This window comes from Sinocyclocheilus grahami, unplaced genomic scaffold (assembly GCF_001515645.1).
Source record: "Sinocyclocheilus grahami isolate Dianchi unplaced genomic scaffold, SAMN03320097.WGS_v1.1 scaffold118.1, whole genome shotgun sequence".
In the NCBI taxonomy this organism is placed as follows: Eukaryota; Metazoa; Chordata; class Actinopteri; order Cypriniformes; family Cyprinidae; genus Sinocyclocheilus; species Sinocyclocheilus grahami.
In genome coordinates, this window is record NW_015505297.1 from 684320 (window position 1) to 704947 (window position 20628).

At 37.2% G+C, this 20628-nt stretch overlaps 1 protein-coding gene across 1 annotated transcript in view; it reads left to right on the top strand.

Moving 5' to 3' along the window:
- Positions 1-20628, top strand: part of LOC107589658 (neuronal PAS domain-containing protein 3-like) — a 181871-nt gene that overhangs the window by 117994 nt on the left and 43249 nt on the right. Inside the window, exon 3 of the mRNA XM_016278161.1 lies at positions 1182-1426. Within this exon, the coding sequence (XP_016133647.1) occupies positions 1182-1426 (245 nt within the window). The remainder of the gene's footprint in view (positions 1-1181; positions 1427-20628) is intronic.

Here is a 20628-nt window from a genome sequence, read left to right on the forward strand (position 1 = left end):
AAAAAGAGCTTTTGAATGGTCTAGTGTATAATGTTACAAAAGCTTTTTATTTCAGATAAATGCTGATCTTTGGATCTTTCTATTCAAAAAGAATTATGAAAAAATGTACTTCAACTGTTTTAAATATTGATAATCAGCAAATCAGCATATTAGAATGATTGCTGAAGGATCATGCAACAGTGAAGACTGGAGTAGTAGCTTTGATCACATGAATAAATTACATTTTAAAATATATTCAAATAGAAAGCAGTTATTTTAAATAGTAAAAATATTTCAAAATGTTACTGCTTTTGGTGCGTTTTGGATCAAATAAATGCAGGCTTGGTGAACTGAAGATAATTCTTTAAGAATTATTAAAAATCTTGCAGTTCAAAAACCTTTGACTGGTAGTGTAGGCTGATTCTTCTTATAGATTGAAACGTGCATTAACCAGGATAACGAGTATGAAACGTGTGCATGTTGCTGGAAATGGGTTTATTATTGAAAATGCAAACTGCTTGTCTGCCAGCAGGAGGCGCTGTGAGAGCGGCAGAACTAACGGGTTCTCCAGTAATGGCTGTAAACAAAGCAGCTCCGCTCATGAACGCTACTTTATCAGATAAAAATGCCATCTAAACTATTCTGAAGACAGTCGGTTCCCTTCAGAGATACATTCATATAAAACACCCGCGCCGTGTTATGATTTTGAAACGTGCAGTGCTCATGTTTATTCAACGAAGTCAAACGCCACAAATAAATCAATGTATGGGAAACACTGGTAATGTATATCGAAATATCGGAAATGTGTTTAAAAATCATATCACCGTTATTGAAAAAAATTATATCGCGATACATATTGATATTGCATTATTGTCCAGCCCTAGCCCAAAGTATAACCAGATCTTTGTGTTAAAAAAAGCAAATGGGGTCAAATTCAACATAAGTTTTAATGTAAATTTACAAAGCAAAATTCTTAGCCCACTGCTTGATAGATAAAGAAATGATAATCATAATAATAATAATAATTCTACAGTATATTCCCCTTGTTTTGGTTTGTCTTCTGGGACATCGTCCCTCTGTGCCTCAGACTTTAAGCATAAAGGATTGAAGTTTTAATGCAGTCACAATGCAGGAAGCAAAGTCTGTCAGGCTTTGACTAGCAGTAGATGTTTATGTTACAGACGTTCTTGCGTTTCTGTCAGGTTGCAGGCTCTAAGGAAGGAGAAGTCACGTGACGCCGCTCGCTCGCGCCGGGGGAAGGAAAACTTCGAGTTCTATGAGCTGGCAAAGATGCTTCCGCTCCCCGGCGCCATCACCAGCCAGCTGGACAAGGCCTCCATCATCCGCCTCACCATCAGCTACCTTAAGATGAGGGACTTCACCAACCAGGGAGACCCGCCGTGGAACCTGCGCTTCGAAGGACCGCCACCCAACACCTCAGTCAAAGGTAAGAGGCATTCTTCTGTGTAGAATTTTTGCTCTTTTGTTGTAAATAACGGAATATTCAGTTTTTTTCCAGGTTATTTTCAATTGAATGTATAGTATGTGTGTAGTATGCTCAATATAGAATACTGCAGACAATAATTTTAATTAATTTTTATTTTGGTTTTTGTTATTGTAGTATATAAAGTTAAACTTAATGAAAATTATAAATATTTCCTTGGCAACTAGATGAAATAAAATAAGTTTAATGTTTTTTTATATATATTTTATTTTATTTCAGTTAACATTGATCTTTTTTTAAATAATGTAAGTTAATATAATAACCCTGCTCATAATGTATAACCAGAAATCCATCAACATAGAAAAATAGTCAAAAAGTATCATTTAGACAACAATTAACAAACCATTTTGTATAAAAAATTTAATAAAACAAATATAATACAATAAATCTAATTCTAAATCATTGCAGGAATTCTAAAATAAATAAATAATAAATATATAGCTTTTTCATAGCAACAACTACAAGTAAATATTTTCATTAATTTTGCAATTCCTTTATTTATTTTTATATATTACTTATTTGTTATTTTTTTTCTTATTTTAAATTTTATATATTTAAAAAAAAAAATTCATTCAGTTATTTTCTTGATTTTATTTGAGTAAATTCGTTACAGCTACTTTGCACTTAAGTGTGAATTATTTACTGTACATTTGGCATGGCTGTAATACCGTGAATGTTGTTAGAGGCAACAGTAAATTGTTGCAGTTTTCAGCGGCTTTGTTCTGTGTATTCCGGCCGGCACACAGCAGATGGTATCATTGTTGTCTCGCTTTGAAGAGCCGCATGCATTTTAATGAGAAAATGTATATGGTGAGTAATTCGGTGTAGAGCCGGTCCGCAGGACTGTTGCCTTTTACACGTCCGACATCAACGTGCTCGACATGCAGTGCAGGAAATGATGTAAGCGAAGGAAATGAATGAAGTGCATTGCATCCCATGTATTAATGAACGCTCAGCAAGGTGAATTCAAACCCTCTAGGACAATGAGATGCTCTTTGTGTCCTTCCATCTCATTGACAGCAGCCGTTTGAATTGAATCAGTAGCGCGGCCCATTTTATTTGCACTACATTTCGAACAGAACCTGTTATCGATTCCCGTTTTGCTGCTCTGCATCGCTAGAGCTAATGGATACTCAGCCCCGCTCCCGATTCGTCCGAGCTCATGAATCTCTGTTTATTTTCCGATCGGAGCGAGGAGATGGGGCTGACCTACAGCGGTAAAGAGCTCTCTCTCCTCATCCTCTGCTGACTCCTGCCGGATTGTTGTTTAGAATAGAAGAGGTGCATGTGTTTTGATTGGCGAGCTGACCGGGAGGCGCGCCGTGTGCCATAATGCAGAGCATACTAATACGAGCATATGGTGACTTATTGCATCAGGCCCGGAGCTCACAGGGCAGGGCCAGTTTCTCCTTCTGATTGTTTGTGTGCATGAGTCAAGGTGAGCCCTTGGAAAACGATATTGTTTCCTGTGTCTGGAAGTAGCCAGTTCATTTGTCAGTGCAGACTTCCAGGCAATTTCCCAGCGACTTTACATTGAGATCTGAAGCCGCCGCTGCTGTTATTATTATACAATATTTGCTGTGAGAAGTAGAAAAAAATCAAGTTGACTTCTTGTAAGGCATTTCTACATTATAACTGATGATTGTAACCTTTTGGGAAATCTCTGAACAGTGTCGTTTGGCAAATCTCATGTGAATCAGAATGATTTTTTGCATAGAGGAAAACACTTCCTGCATTTTCCCAGTTCTTTTTCATGTCCATGTGAATAAAGAAAAAAATATCTTATAGAAACATACACAGCCATTCGAGTTTGGGGTCATTAAGATATATATATATTTTTGTTATTATTTTATTTTTTTATTTTTTTTAAAGAAATTAATGATTTAATTTTTTTCAGTAAGGATGCATTACAGTAAATACATTTATAATGTTACAAAAGATTTCTATTTCACATCAATACTGTTTCTTTGAACTTATAGTCATCAAAAAATGTATCACAGTTTCCACAGAAATATTAAACAGCACAACATTGATAATAATAAAAAAGTGTTTCTTGAGCACCAAATCAGCATATTAGAATAATTTCTAAAGGCTCATGGAATTTCCCAGTGAGTTCAGAACCCACAGCTGCTGTTATTATACAGTATTTGCAGTGAAAAGAAGAAAAAATCAAGTTGACGACTTGTAAGGCATTTCTACATTATAACTGATGATTGTAACCTTTTGGGAAATCTCCGAACAGTGTCGTTTGGCAAATCTCATGCCAGTCGGAATGCTTAGAGGAAAATCTACCTGCATTTTTCCTGTTCTTTTTCGTGTCCGTGTTGAATAAAGAACAATCTGGAGCTGCCATTTGAACAGTGGAGAGTCGCCAAACACCATTAAAACAAAGCTGCCTTTTGTTGAATGCAAAACCAGGGTGACAAAGCGTAGAATTCGGGCCTTTATCTGTAATAAAAGCGGGCTGTTTTACTGGCATTGCAACTGAAAGAATTTGACCTCCATTTCTCAAGTGTTGATTTATTATCATAAGTCGCACGCTAGCCGCCTCTCTCCTTTTGTGCCTGTTGACCTTTTCCGTAATTGACCCATCAACTAATTTTTTGGGAGCGTTTTAGCCGAAATTTGCTAGTCTCTGTCAGAAGCGTTTCACATCTGTTGAAGGACACTGCACAAACAAGCATGACCTTTCTGTTGTTTGGAGGATGGCGCGGGCCCCTGACCCCCCTCCACCACCTGTGCATTCATTATTCATGCATGCAGAGCAGCGAGCAGTCGCCAAAATGCCACACTTCACCAAGCGCACACCCCCAAACTCTACAGCTCTGCCTGCACAATTGACACGTTTTGTGCCTGTAGTTAGCCGTCGAGTCGAGGACGCATATGCCAGTTGTCCTTTCATGATCACTGGAAAGGAATTCCAAATGGGCTGAAATATTTGCAAAATAGCAGCTTTTCCATCGGAATGTCAAAAACTCGCTTCTCTGTCTTAATCACCCAAGGCGTAAACATCTTGCGCCAACGGCTGCTCGGAGACTGATATTAACGGAGGGGAATTACCTAATTGAGTGAAATGCGAAACTATTTTACATGCACTGCATGGGAGATAAATCACAAATGAGATCTCTGTAACGTCTCAATTGTTTCTCCTAGACAGCGATGAGATTAAATGGAGAGGAAATGGAGGCTTGGGAGAAAAACAAATGAGGAAAAAAAACTCCATAATTTCTCAACTCTGCTCAGATTTGCAGTCAAGATCCCCCCCCCCCCCCCCCTTATCTTTCCAAATTTATTTTATAGCTGTTATACTCTTACTATATGTTGATGTACACTACGGATCAAAAGTTTGGAGATTCATGTTTTTGAAAGAAGTCTGACTGCATTTATTTGATAAAAAATGCAGTAAAAATTGTGAAATATTATTGCGATTTAAAATAACTGTTTTCTACTTGAATAGATTTTAAAATGTAATGTATTCCTGTGATGCAAAGCTGAAGACTCGAGAAGACTTTAGTGTCACATGATCCTTCAGAAATCATTCTAATATGATGCTTTGCTGCTCAATTATCAATTATTATTGTTTTTTTATGATTAACAAATATGCATTTTTAGGATTCTTTAATTAAAATAAAGTTCAAAAGAACAGCATTTGTTTGAAATAGAAATATTTTGTAACATTATAAATGTCTTTACTGTCACTTTTGATCAATTTAATGCATCCTCGATGAATAGAAATATTTATTTCTTTAAAAAAAGAAAAACACTTAAAGACCTCAAACCTTTGAACATTTGTGCATGTATCTTGTGACTGATTTCTTTTTCTTTAGAAATTCTTGGAGAAACATCTGAGACAATGTTGATACTTAAAAATGCAGCTGAGATCTTGTGAGCCGTACAGTTTTCCTCAAGTGTGGGTTTATTTTGTCGTGGAGTCGGTTCTACTGTAAACATCATGTTTGTATTGGCGGTTTTCTCATCAGTGGGGTTATAATCTATTCAGCAGTCAGTGGAAGCGCATGGAACACACTGACAGAAACACACAGTGCTTTGTTGTGTGTGATTAATACCTGAGATGTGGCGGCCCGCTGTCTTTATTAGAGGCAGAGCTGGAAGCCGTCGCGTGTTCGCTGGTTATCAGCGTTTGATCTCTGGTGACTGCTGCATCACATAGATGTGTCACTCAGCCAAATACAACGAAACTTCCTGCTTTTCAACCCACTTGTTTATATTGAAGGAAAAAGAGATTTCGTAATCATCTCCTTTCTTTGTTTGCTTGTTTCTGGCTCGTCTTCTGGGACGCTGTCCTTCGGCACCTCATAAACTCAAGCATTTTAACAAGCATAATGGCCTCTTTTGAAGTTTAATAAGTCATAAAAAGTTTCCTTCATTTTTATTTTTTTTTACGAAACGACATGCTTTTCCAGAGTAGCAGCCAAATGTGCATGTACTTGTCTCAATTAGCATAATTTCATCAATAAACTCGGTGAGACCTTGAAGAGAACTCTCCCCCTCTCCCCCGCGCTACATCTTTGACGTCTCGTTCTCTTCACGCCTGACATTTAGCTACACCCGTGAGCTCCATGCTGTTTCATACCGCCTTTCTTCAGCTCAGCTTTCCGGTGTTGGCGAAGCTACCTTAAAACTGAAGCTTCACATTTACAAGTATGCAGTTACCATCTGTCTGATCAGTGGCTGTATACATTTTATTAGTGTATTTGTTTCCTAGAAAGCAAACTCTAGGGTCTACTCTAAGGTGTTGTTAGAGCTGTGCTTTGTTAGTTACTACAAGAACTACAAGTTAACTACAAGAAGCTACAACATACTAATTTAAAGAGGTACAGTCTAACTACCCTTTTGAAAAAGCAGCTAAATTACAAGCTAACAAGAAAATATTTTGAGCTATATTTATGTATTAATTTATTTATTAGTATGTTTTTTCCTTCATTGGAATGAAATGATTGAGTAAAATGAATTCAGTATTTGAATATGATTTAACACTGCTTGAGAATGGGTTTGGTGAGCACGTTTGATTACTGACAAAATATAAAAAGCCATATGAACAAACCACAGAAATGGAAAACATGCTTAGAATTTACCGAATATTGCTTAATGTTTTTAACAGTAGTAAGTAAGCCAGTAGACATTATTCCATGATAAACATTTCACTTAGTAGTATGCCTTGTTGTGTAACATGACCAAATCATGTTTCGTATGATTTCCATCCAGTTATCATGGTGAAGAAAAATGCCTTTATTATTTGATTTTATTCACTGGAAAAGCTCAAGTTGTGCGCGTTGCGTTTTAGTATTATGTGCACCATGCTGTGTTGCAGTGGTGTATAAAGTACCTGAAAGCCATACTCAAGTAAAAGTACAGATATCTTACCAGAAAATGACTTTGGTAGAAGTTGAAGTCACCATTAGAATATTACTTGAGTAAAAGTCTTAAAGTATGTGAGATTTATTGTACTTAAGTACGAAAAGTATTTTTTAATCTTAAACGTACCTAAGTATTGAAAGTAAAAGTACAAGTAAATGCAAAATGGAAAAGAGGCAAATAAATATATATATAAAAATGTTCATACACCGCTTGAGTAGCAAGATTGTTCAGTTTTAACTCTTTTATCCATTTTGTATCTTTGGGTAAGAATAAGAAGCACTTCATCTGATACTTAGTGTCTGTCGTTAGCAATTCTGTCTAATATGGATAGAAGTCTGTCTAATAATCAGATAGAACGGTTAAACAAAGAAATTAAAATATAGACACAAAGTATTATAACGATTGCTTTTATATTATTAGTAATAGAAAGGCAAACATTATAATACTTTCTCATTTGCCATCAGCATTCAGCAAATACACATTTATATCATTTAAACAATGATATAAGCAAATGTACAGTAGTTAATCATCCCAATATCCCATGCCTAGAAAAATATACCATGTATTTACTGTAAATACTATAAATATGCTAAAAATATAATATATACGCTGTATACGTATATAGTAATATGCAGTATACTATACAGTATATGTATTGTAATATATAGTAAAAATAAAACGTTAGTATCAGTGTTATTTTATAGTTTTTTATTAATATTTTGAATCCTACAACAACCCCAAATACCCACCTGTGCACCGCTAATATATTAGCATATCAAACCATCATACAGTCAACAGTGTGATCTCATTAAAGGCTTTGACCAGCTCACAAAGTGATGGAGCAGTCACTTTAACATCCTCATGTGAAGGGGGTCTTTGGCGGAGCAGGTTGGCAGAGAGCAGGGCATTGATTAAAGTGCTCTATCCGGGTGACCAGCGTGCCACACTCATTGTTAATGGTAATGAGGGAATTAATGCTGTTTGCATCACAATAGACCCTCACAACAGTGAAAAGGTGTTTTTTTCCCTCCCTGGCATTCTGTACTTTGTGGAAAATGGCAGGCTCAAAGGTGTTGTGCCGCTCGGAGCCCGGCATCATGGGTAAAAATCAGCCCTCCCTGATATCCTTCACTCTAGAAATGGATGGTAATTTGCCCAGCTGTGAGTGTGAGATGTTCCATTCCCCAGTCATGGTGTAAGAAAAATTGAATGACAGTGAGCAAAACAGCAGTAATTATAAAACTAATTACTAAATGCTGATGATGGCCATAGGCTTTGAATAACTAAATTTAGAAGAGGAAATTGCTTTTGGCTGCATTGAGGCTGTGGGCATGTTTATGCTATTTTCTTTATTTTCCAACGCACACCAAAGAAAGCCATAATTGCCATGGAAACAATTACTCATACACCTTTATTTTTTTTCGTTCGTGAGGCGAAAACAGCTTGAGGGAGCGTTGTTGTCAAACAATGTGTTTTAATAACAGCAGAAAAACTGTACGTACTTTGTCTTGCAGTGAATTGATTAACATTAAATCAAACGCAGCCAAAGAAATGCAGTTAATTGTTAGAACGAGGCCGTTATTTCCTTATTAAATCACATTCCCCTCGTGCGAGATTCTCTATGCAAGGTGCAAATCCAGCTCGCTGTTTGGGCTGAGACGTAATCGTGAGTCTGCTATATATTTGAGCGTAACTATGCTCTTTAATGGTCTATCCTTCTTCTGAATGGAGACAACAAAGCCAATGTTGGCAGCGCCAGCGTGAGACAGCCCTCCAGGGTGCCTTAAGTTTCCCAATGGCTTTGCTCGGGAGCGCGTTGTGTATTTGTATACGCTCCGGGTCGGCCTTTGTGTGTGTTTACTTTCAGAAAGGGCTGTATTTCCTCAGTAACAACACTGCCGATTTCCTGGCAGAAAGAGAATATGATTATTGTTTCTCCGCTAAAAATAGAGGTGTTTTGTGCTGACGAATAGGCCGAGTGCTTAGACTCTCATTGGCCTGCTAGTAATTAGTCCTTTTGCAAATAGGCCAATAATGGAGAAATTAATCCAAGAGACTGTCGGAATGAATATGGAAAGCCTCGTTTTCCAGCGGCGTGATTGAACCTGTAAGTCGGCTGTGGCCAATATCTTCACAAAGTATTACAAATTACCTCAGTGTTTTCTGCAGATGCAAGTTTTAGAAGAGCCTAAGTGCTAGTTTTAATTAAAAAAAATTATGCTGGGATAAATGGTGCCGTTTGTTCAAAGGCACGGAAGAGATTTGATTCGATTTAAACTGATTTTGCCTACATATCATTTAATCTCCAGTTTTATTTTTCCATCGTTGGCCGTACCTGAGCATCTGGTGGATCCAGCCAGCCGCTGACATCGATCAATCTCCCATTCTAAGTTACGTCCTTTGGCTGTTTACTGTTTTATTTCTTTTCTTTTTCTGCTGATGACCCGCGCCCCCCCTGCAATACTAGTGCGCCCCCCCTGGCAGGCGAGCCCCACACTTTGAGAACCATTGCTCTAGTGGAAGTCCAGCAACCAAACACCTAGAACACCCTAGCAACTGCATAGCAACATGATTTAAAAAAAACAAAACACTTAGAACACCTTAGCAACTGCGTAGCAATACCTTGGAGATGGACCTAACATCATGGCAGCAAATTATTTTTTACGATTTTAACATTTGAAACTTAGTTATTTAATTATAAATATTTATGTGTGTGTATAAAATGATATTACATTTATTGTAAAGTATTTTATTTCATATTTTCTTTTAAATGTATTTTTTTTATTCTTCCTAAGTGGTTGATAATCATGGTCCATTCTCTGACACTGTGTTGTTATTTGCTGTTTGTCTGCAGTGAAGTGTAAAGGCGGTTAAGATTTCAGAGGAAGGTCATGGAGGTGTCTGGCCTCAACGCTGTTTGTCTCTCGCAGGACACAAATGACTCACCCAAATCATCCAATTTAATCACACCATTTTCTGCCCCTCAAAAGCCCCCGCCCGGCTTAATCACTCAGTTTGCTTGCTGTCACAAAGAGCTTCATATCGAAACCAATGGATTTCTACCATTTAAAGGCGAGTTTGGAGCGAGCCGCGGGCGGAGGGGTCGAGAGACTCGGGCGCTGACTGAAAAACCAACCGATTCATGCGTGAAACATTTAGCTATTGCTATCTCAACGCATGACTAACAGTTTTCACTCACCCATATTATTCATTAATATCTATAATAAACTACTTGATAGTGGCCCTGACAGTCTAGGATTTTTCGCTCTCATCATGCATTACCATTGTGATGTTGAATTTGCTTTAACAGTGGGGCTGGCCAAGTAGAAGCCTGACGAAGAAGGTGACAGGGTCAGCAGCAAAGTTGGTTGTGTCTAGACGGTAACCCTCATTCTGCATAAAAATTACATTCAATATTCATATAACTAGGTTGCAATTGTTATGAGATGGAATTTGAATTAAATTAGCCACACCCACAGGAAGCTGAACTGGAATTTGAATTGTAACGACTTGTAATTCAAAGAAATTCAACAGGTAAAATGAACTTGAAAAGTTTGGGGTTACTAAGATTGTTTTAATGTTTTCTCTTCTGTTCACCAAGGCTGCATTTATTTGATCAAAACAGCAAAACAGTAATATTGTGAAATATTACTATGATTTTATATAACTGTTTTCTAATTGTAATATTTTTTAAATATAATTTATTCCTGTGATGCAAAGCTGAATTTTCAGCATCATTACTCCAGTCACCTGATCCTTCAAAAATCATTCTAATATGTATATTTGTCACTCAATAAATGTTTCTTATTATTATCAATGTTGAAAATGTGAACTATTTTTGTGGAAACCATGCAAATTTTTTTCCTATTTTCCTGAATTCTCTGGTGAATAGAACGTTTAAAAGAACAGCATTTACTGTATTTGAAATAAAAATATTTTGTAACATTATAAGTGTTTTTACTGCCACTTTTGGTCTATTAATTGTGCATTTGCTGAATAAAAGTATGCTTTACCTTAAAAAAGAAAAAAAAGTATTGACCCCAAACTTTTGAACAATACTGCATGAATTTCTTCACTTTTTCAGTCAAATTCAAATTGCAATTCTGCATCCTGTTTGCCAACTCAATTGAATTGGAATTTAAATGCATCCTCAATTGAATTCTGAATGTGCATGAACGTATGGACACATATAGTTATCCTAACCCTAGCAGAACAAGGTTTACTATGTAGAGACGAGCAGCAAACTCTCCATCTCCCAGCATTCCTGTGCCCCGTGCATGTCTTGTAGCACACTTGGAACACCCTGGTGCTGTTTTGCCAGTGGGCTTGTATTAGGTCAATCTGCGGACCCACTAAGGAGTCCAGATGCACAACCCAGCTGCAGGCTAGCTCAGATTCATTCTCCAATGTGTGTCCATCACCGAGCCTGGCGGTCGCCACCGCTGGGACCGGAGCCCGGTCAATCAACAGCTCGCCCAAGGCCTTCAACAGCACCGCGTCCCCCCCACCCCATCCCCACTCAATCACACTATCTGTCTTCACATGGTGGCTGCCACTAATGAGAATGTATATGTATGCATGAATAAAACATGAAATTCATTGTTTTTGGTAGCAGAAGCTCTCACCACGAGTAGCTTCTTGATGGGAGCCCACGTTTGAAGTCCCTCGCTGAATCGCTAGAAGCGTTTGATTGAATTTGTTGCTTGCTTTAAGTAATTAGAAATAACACAGACTTCTCCTTGTTGCGTCATCCTTGCTATGAAAATCTCCGTTGGACAGAAGCTCCAAGAAAACTACTTCATTTACCTTTTATCAGTTCTCTATGTTTTGGCCCAAGATTCATTTAACCGTTCTTTCTGTTGAATGCTTACATTTTCTGCGTCAGATAATAGGGTGAGTAGCCAGTGAAAATCGACACAATTAACAGGAATTCCTGAGTTTCCTGTGGCCTGGTAATGAAATATAGATTTGAAGAGACTTTCTGTGTGACTGCATAAGCATAATAAACTCAGGCACACTTGTGAGTTTGTTTAGACTCTATTGAATCACAGGATAACTACCATGATTGGTTCAATAGGAAAGTTATCTATGACTGTTTTTAATAGGCATCCTTTGAAGAAATCCAGACACAGTAGAAGGTGAATTAAAAAGTTTGTTTGCAGCTTTATTTGTTTATCTTTTCTGACCTTAATCAAAATAGTTTTGAGATTTTAGTTTACTTTTATGAAAGAAAAACCTGGAATAGATATGTAGGTGTATTGTGCTGTAGTATATTAAACATAAAATTGTAATGTAGGGCTGGACTTACTCTTATCGGATATGATGTGACGTGGTGTGATGTGATTTTATTTTATTTTTTATATTTTATATTATTTTACTTTATTCTATTCTTCCAATTCAGTACATTCTGTTTACATTCCATTCTTTTCCATAGACACAATATTTTATGCATTTTCTTATTGTTTTGAGAGGGTTATTATTGTTCTCCCACCACCCCTGCATTCATAAAAATATGTTTTGATTACAGGTTTGATATTACTGGTTAATAATATTTTTTGCCCTCCCATACAACCATGGTTCCGTCAGTCAAAAATAATATTTGTTTCCACAGCAACCATCCTGAAATAACAGCATTGGCTCGACCAATGGCGTGTGTTTGAGGCGGGGCCATCTGTTTGTTGACCAACAGCAGATGAGGGAGGGTTTTCAAGAGTCCAGTTTAAAAAGTCCTTATTCTTGCTTATTTTTGTAAGTAAAAAAAAAAAAAAAAAAACATTTGTGAATTTTATGTCCAATGCTTCAAAGTGCCCCTATTATGCCTTTTCGAATATTACCTTTCATGCATTGTGTCATGTAGCTGTCACCTACAGTGCACGATAAATAAAGTTAGTCTATCAAAAAAAAGAGTCGGCTCGCAATCGCCTAAACGAGTCGTCAGGAATTCGAATCTTATTCTGTTACGGCTCTACGTCGCAAAGTAACACATTTGCATAATATCTGCCCACGTTCTACGTCGCCAACTTGCCCACCCACAAACAGTAAAATTTCCGTGTGGTTAACATCATGTCGAGAAGACGCTGTATCCTACGCTGTGAGAGTAAATTTGTTTTATCACATCTTATAATTACCACAAACTTGTTAGCACTTGACACTTACCACTGAGAAACGTCCTGCTCCAGTCGTGCTTGTGAATCAGTCTCTTGTCGATCAGTCATTTCATCCGTTTCATCATCAGAATTCGGCTCGAATTGGTAAGGTACAATCGATACCATCTTTTCTATGTATTGACAAGTCTCCAGGGCTGTCATTCCGTCATGGCAATGGGCGTTTCGTTTCCGACACGCGCTGTACCGTGTGGTAGACCAATCCAGAGCCAAGCTCTCTATGACTCTGGACCAATCGCAAAGGACCGCGCCATCTGACCAATCACAGCAGTGGGGGCTCACAGAAAGGAGGGGTTTAGAGAGACTGATTCTTTGAACTGCTTCGCACGAGTCGTTTACGAATCATTTAGAAATGAGGTCAAATTAAATCTATTTTTTGAGAAAACTTACATGTTTTTTGACCTTGCATGCATCTTTGCCTGTTTTAGGAGACTCATAAAACAATATTAGCAAGCTTAAAAATGGCATAATAGGGGCACTTTAAAATAAATAATTTTGAAAAACCGAATATTTCGGTCAAATTTACCAAATTACTCTGACTTTAAAGTAGACTTAAACTGTGTTATCTTATGTTGTAAACCAATATAAGGCTCGATTTGGGAGTACTTTAGCTGTAGTAGAGCAGCTGATAGATTTGGAGGACAGCGGTGTGTTGTGTCAGTAGTGTCAGCAGTATTACACATCCAGTCGTTCACTTACTATCAGCTCTTAAGCTGCCAAGCCAGTTACAGCTGAAGGAAACTGTGTGTAAATCCTCAGGCTGGATTCACATTGTTTTGGGCAGGTCAGAGGAGCGTGTTCAGCTGATTAATAATGCCGCTCTTTTCTTCCTTTCTGTTTTGTTTGGACGTCGTCCCAACAAGATGCATCTTAGCAGAGACTGTAAGTGTTAATTGTGAGGATGAGAGCGAGGGACCCCCGAGTTCGTCTTTATGGAGACGAGATCAGCGTTTCCCGCGTCGTCCATGTGTCGTGGCAGCTTGCCGCCTCAGCCGTTGTTGTAAAAGAGCTGATGTCATTAAATGATATCGACTTCAAGGCAGCACTGATCTCGTCTTTCTGTCCCGTTCTGTCTCTCGCTCTCTCTTTTTAAAGGATTCAAATTATGCAGATCCTTTAATTAAACTCTGCCATAGTGAGTTTTTTTTTTCTCCCTCTGTGTTTGTTGATTTGAATTTGCATTGCATGAATGTGAGGTTGCGGCTGTGTCTGCGGGGTCTGTGTAATATAAACCACTTCCTCCGTGTGTATCGTCTGACTGCTTTATTCACACTTCCACTAGTGCTTAGAAATGGGCTTGTTTCTGCGAACGTGTCAAATGAAAACATTTGCTTTTTCAGTCACTATGAAGCTCGAAACTTTAAAAATGAGTTGACTTGTATCCTGTAAACATGTTCAATAGAATCATGTGCAACATTTTATTAAATATACCGTAAGGTCATTACTGAGTAACATGAAGTATATGTTTACAAGAAAACAATGGAGTTTCATATTTTAGAAATGTTTTATTTGTTTAGAAAAGTTGGACAAGGTGCTCTGAAACTGTATCTTGTCAGTCGCTTATAGCTTTGGAGATTAAAGTAGAAATTATCCAAAGTTTTCAAATAGCAGATAGTTATGCTAAATTATGCTAAGTAAGTATATTTGATATTATATTAAATTGTATTGCATTATATTATTTTTATGTATATATTTATTTATATACTTATTTTTGATGCAACATTTCATAACATTGCACCACTACTCACTGTAATTCATTACTGGAACTATATCACAACTATTGGAGATTGCAATATTTTTGCAGTATTTTATTTTATTTCTCCACTACTCACTGGAATTCATTATTGAAAAATATTATTTGTTTATTCATCACATTACTATATCAGAGCTATTCAAGAAGAATTACAAATTTGTAGAATTTAATTTAATTAATTTATTTATTTATTAGATACTGTATTTCATTGCGATACTCCACTACTCATTGGAATTTGTTATTGGAAAAAAATCATTTGTTTATTTGTTACACTAAATGCTTCTAATTATATCAGAGCTATTCAAGATGGCAATATCTTTGTAGTATTTTATTTTATTTTATTAAGTTGAAGCATGTCATTGCAAAACACCATTACTCACTGGGATTCATTATGTATAAGATAATTTGCTAATTATTTTGTTAATTTACTTGCTATGCTAGTTATTAGGTAATTATTTAGCTAGGTTACGTCATTTCCCAACGCTGATAACAAATGCTTTCATCAATATACTGAACTGTTTACTTAACATGTTGGAATCTAGTTTATGTCAAATATGTTCGTTTTGTAACTGTTTGCACTATGGGTAGGTGGAGGCTTTTTCCATGTGTGCTGCCTCTTGTGGTGGTTTAAGGACTCAGATGATGATAGTAGAATCAGGTAATGATTACCCACCGTGTCGAAGTGGGCGAGTTGTGTTGTAGCACAGGGCCGAAGGAGGGGTGACATTAGCATTTAAAACCCGAACAAGTGTCGAGAATAACACCCCGCAATACCAAACGCTCAGTGGTTTCTCCTCCACGGACCGAGCCATTCCTAGAAGCCAAAAGGAGACGAGAAAGTCCTTAATTGACAATTTCTTGAAAATTGCTAAGGGGGACAAACAAAAGACTAGCCTTGGGTTGCCGGAGTGTAATAAAGCATTTCTCATCACTGTCTATGTGATTGAGCCTATACAAAATCGATTTATTTCCCGGGTAACTCACAATAATTGAAATACAGACAACGTTTGGTTCCAATTTACCAGCAATAAAGTTGTAATGGGGTTTTCTCTGCAATTTTAGACCTAATACACTCATTCTAAAGAGCAGTATTTTTGCCAGTCGAACAAATAGCATCACTGAGGCTTACAACCAGTAATAGGCCCACATTGATGCACACATTAAACTTGTTAAATCAATTCGGTAGACACTTTCTAAAATGGACTGTCGTTTCTCTGTCTCTTGCAGTCGGCTCATGGCCTCTACACGTATCAATCACTGGCGCTCGTCCCGAATGATTCAGCCCTTTTAGTTAGTCATTATTTATGCTTCAAAGACACGGAGGGTGGGAAAATAAAAAAGCAAACCTGACTTGAGAATATATTTATAGAACAGGGCAGTATTCAGGATGTACCGTCGTTCTGGCACAGGAAGGAGCTGGACGGGGTGCAAATTTAGATTTGCTTCTTATGGATTTTGCGGTTTAACCATTCAAAACATTTCTGGCTTGGTTTCCAAGGGCGGTTCATCCAAGGCAGTGGATTTATCTGTCAATTATTATAAATGAAATACCTCTGCCATGGACATGACGTATGATATATCTTAAATAATGAAATGGTTTTATTGTCTGACAAAATATCTTTTTAAAAATAGTTTAGTCTATTTATTTAGCCTATAATTAAACCTCACCTTGAGTTGATTTTGACAGCTGTCAATCATCATTCAACATGTTTATAGAAAATATGAATGCAAACATCAGCAGTGTAATTATATATATATATATATATATATATGTGTGTGTGTGTGTGTGTGTGTGTGTGTGTGTGTCTGTGTTACAATTAACAAGTATATCAAACTATATTTAGTTTAAATAAAAATAAATTTAATAAAATTTAAAAATGGGTAGAGATATCTTAATATCTAAAACATGTTTACTGTGAATCTACATTAAGTCCAGAGTGGGAGACTAGTTAGTCCAGCTTAAACAAGCTTGTTTAGCTTGACAAGTCTTGAACCAACTGATACCAGCAAACCTACTTGGGCTGCTCTGTTGAAACTAGTGGAATTGTTGTTATTCATTTGGAAGTCCATGTCTGTATCTGTATTTGTATTTTTTTAGTAGTTTTGGTTCTGGTCTCAGTGCGTTAGTGCTGTATTTGCCCTACAGTTTCCCGCAGCTGTGCTGTATTATCATATGTGTGTTGCGTACAGTGAGTATCTGGCATGAGTTTGTGAGCTGGAGGGTGAAACCGATCGGCGTCAGTGTAGCGGCTGCTATTGTGCTGGTACACAGGTACAGTAATTAAACTGTCTCACCGCCGAATCCCCTCTGCCTGCCAGCTGCTGATGTATTATACAGACGTTCAGCTAATCGATTAAAAGTGCTCAGACAGGGGAGATGTTTGACAGCCCAGCGCTAAGATGAAATTAGTGAGAGGTGTGTGTGTCTGTGTGTGTGTGAGGCCGCAAGTGGCCACAGCCCTGTGGGAGCAGAGCTGGGTAACATGGACAGTGTGTGTGCTGATACGCGTGTAATTAGGAGCGCCACGTTTCGACAAGATTTCTAAATGACTCCAAACGCATAAGGAAAAGCACAGGGGTAAAACAAGGGGGCCGAGGAGGAATCCGGGGCGAGGGATGCGGCGGAGGGGGCCGATGTGCTTTCCAACAAACTTGGCCTCTATCCAGCATGGCTGAAAATTACATGAAATTATTCAGCTGCGGGGGAATGTGAAATCACACTAATTGGCTTTTGAAGTAGCCTGTGTGTGCGGCTGGAAAGGCCAGGGCCGGCCGCAGTATACCCGCTCGGGAGCTCCGCACAGCTTCAATCGATTTCACAGCTGATATTTCTTCGAATCAACACTTATTTTACATTGCACGCGGGGGCCCCTTTTAAATGTAAATCTGGTGTAAACTGCACTTGTTGGTCCGAGCGTAAACAAGGCGGGAGGGTGTGTGCAAACATGGAAATAAGCAGAATTTATTTACTTCAAAAGGCGGTGCTGACCATTCGCTTTCGAGAGGGAACCTGGTAAACATTTGCGGTTTGTCTTGTTCCAACTGTTCGACCAAACAAATCTCTAAAATGCAGTGTGTTTTATTATTTGCCAGCATCGAGGAGCAGAACATGGATTTTACAGGGAGTAAAAAGAGGGTTGTGTGTTTGATGGACCCCTGTGGATCAATCTCACGAAAACCTGGCCGAATTTTACAAATCATAAAAAAATAAGGTGATGGAAGTATATTTGGTAACACTTTACTTGAAGCATTTTTGTCAAATTTATTAACATTAATGCATTAATTATGCCTTTTAATGCACCTTGTAATGCATCTTATGAATAATTGTAACCACAGTTGTGTATATATATATATATTACAATACTTATCTATTTATTTTTACACCTTTAAAAATATAATGCAAACACATGGCAATTTTAGACGTGGTAAGAAATCTGCAAATAGAATGCTTTTTAACTTTGTTTACATTTATGACAATATATAATGCATTACAACCTAAATTATGAATAGCTTTGTAATGTATTATATATAAATCCTTCAAGTAAAGTGTTATTATATATTTTTAGGACCTTTTTGTTTTTTGCATTGTAACATTATTTAAATTATAATTAAGAACAAAAAAAACCTCTAATTTAATAAATAAAACTCTAAAAATTAATAATTTTCATTACTGTAATGCCAAAACCTATATAATTTAAATTGTATTATTTAAAATATTATTGCAAAATGTAATATTTTGTGATAAAATAATTGTATTATCACAAAATATTTATGCATCATGGTATATTGTATTGCCTTTAATTTTTCTGATTGAAATTGTGGAAAAGCAGCATTAGATTACATTGCTTTTGCATTAAAAAACTGTTATGGTAATAAGAATTGTCAATGAAGTTTTTGAGAAATACAAAGAAAATGAAAAATCTAAACACATTGTGATACAACTAATAAAATTTGTTTGACTGAAACAAATAAATAAAATTGTATCGCTGGTGTTGCTGATTAATCCAAGATAACTCTTCCTAAATGTCTATTCAGTCTGTTTTATCAAATATAAATCCATCCGCCTTTGAAAGTTTCACTAAACTGGCTTAAGCAGGCATGTTTTGTTGTGGTCAGCTGTTTAGACTCCACTCTCTCACATTTCACCGTGGCTTATAATGAACCCGGGAATCAGATGAAAGCTTGATATTGTTTGTCACCATCAAATAACGTCAAACGGGCTTCGTAAAAAAGTGTGTATTCAGCAACACCCTGCTTGTTTCCATTGAATTATGCAGCTCAAAAACAATGACATGTTTTATCTGCTTCCAGCTCACATAATCATCACAATTAGAAGCCGCTTTACGAGGGTCTCACGCTTCTAAACGCTGAGTTTATCCCAGGCTGCAGCTCTTGGCCTCACGGCTGCTCGAGAGCAAACTGTTGAAATGGCGCTTTCAAAAAACACTCCTTTGAACTCATCTGAGGCTTGTTTAAAATACAGACCCATGTCTTATGCTGAAACTCGGCTTCATTCTGCTTCACTTTGCAAGGGCATTTCACTAAAGCAATATATATATATTAGTGCTGGGCAACGTTAAAATTTTTAAAATCACGATTAATCGCATGATTGTCTGCGATTAATCGCATTGTTGTGCACAAAATTCAATAATGCATTCAAAAGTAGTGTATTGTGCACTTTTTTCCTTTAAAAGTACTGTCATATGAACAAAAGTGCAATAACATCTGGTTTGCTAACACTTTAAACAAATAAGGTGCTTTTTTATAGCAGTATTCCTTTTACATATAGCAGTTAAAATATTTCTTGTAAATCTCAACTTATAATGTTAATGCAATCAAATTAAATATAAAACCAGCTATTTGCCACTGCCAGGACATTAACGTTTTTATAGAAAATATTTGATAGTTTGTTATAGAAAAACAAGTTATGCTCAGAGTCCAGAGCCTCGATCATAACATTATAACAGGCACCTTCCGAGTAGAGACCTGCACTATCACGGGACAACACTTGATGTGCGACTGTGAGTGCGGGCAGGAAGAGACTTCTGTGTGCGGGATTCGGGAGAATAAGGGTGTACTCGCACTAGGCAATCTTAACCATGCCCGAGAGCGTTTGACCAGTGTGAGCGATAACCGCGCCGGAGCTCGGAGCTTATGATACGTGCAGCATGATTGCGTGAACATTTCTGTGCGGCAAGAGTGATTGATCTGTAAAGCAATATATTGTGAGAGGGCCGTGTGTAAACCGCGTCCCAAACGACTCAAAATAATAAACCACAAAGTTAACAAAACGATGCACTCCACTGTGCTGAGCAAGAGCGCTTCTCTGCTGTCTTCACGTGCTATCGGAAACTTCCTATTTCCCACTTATGAAGTCGTGAGCGCTTCATGTGAGCGCTGCTGCAGTCTTAGGCCCACCCCAAATGCTCTCATTGGTTGAGAGGCGTGATGACACTCATCCCAAGCCAGTAATGATCAACATCCCACCCCTCCTGTGACCCATGGTTTGTCTGTATGTGCATTCAGAGCCAGTGAGCAACGGACTTTCATAATAATAAAAAACTGTGTTAACGCGCGATAAAATAATTGTCAGCGTTAATCAATTAATGCGTTAACGTGACAATAACGCGTTAACTTGCCCAGCCCTAATATGTATATATATATATTTTTTATATTTTAACATTTAAATATCAATTGTATTATATTATAATAATAATAATAAATTAATTTAAATAATTTGTAGTAACCTTGGTCTAAAACTGTGGCCCCAAATGATTTTCATAGTTGTCGTTGTATAGTTTCATTGTATAAAAAAATTACATAAAAAAAAAAATCTTCTTTTATGTTTT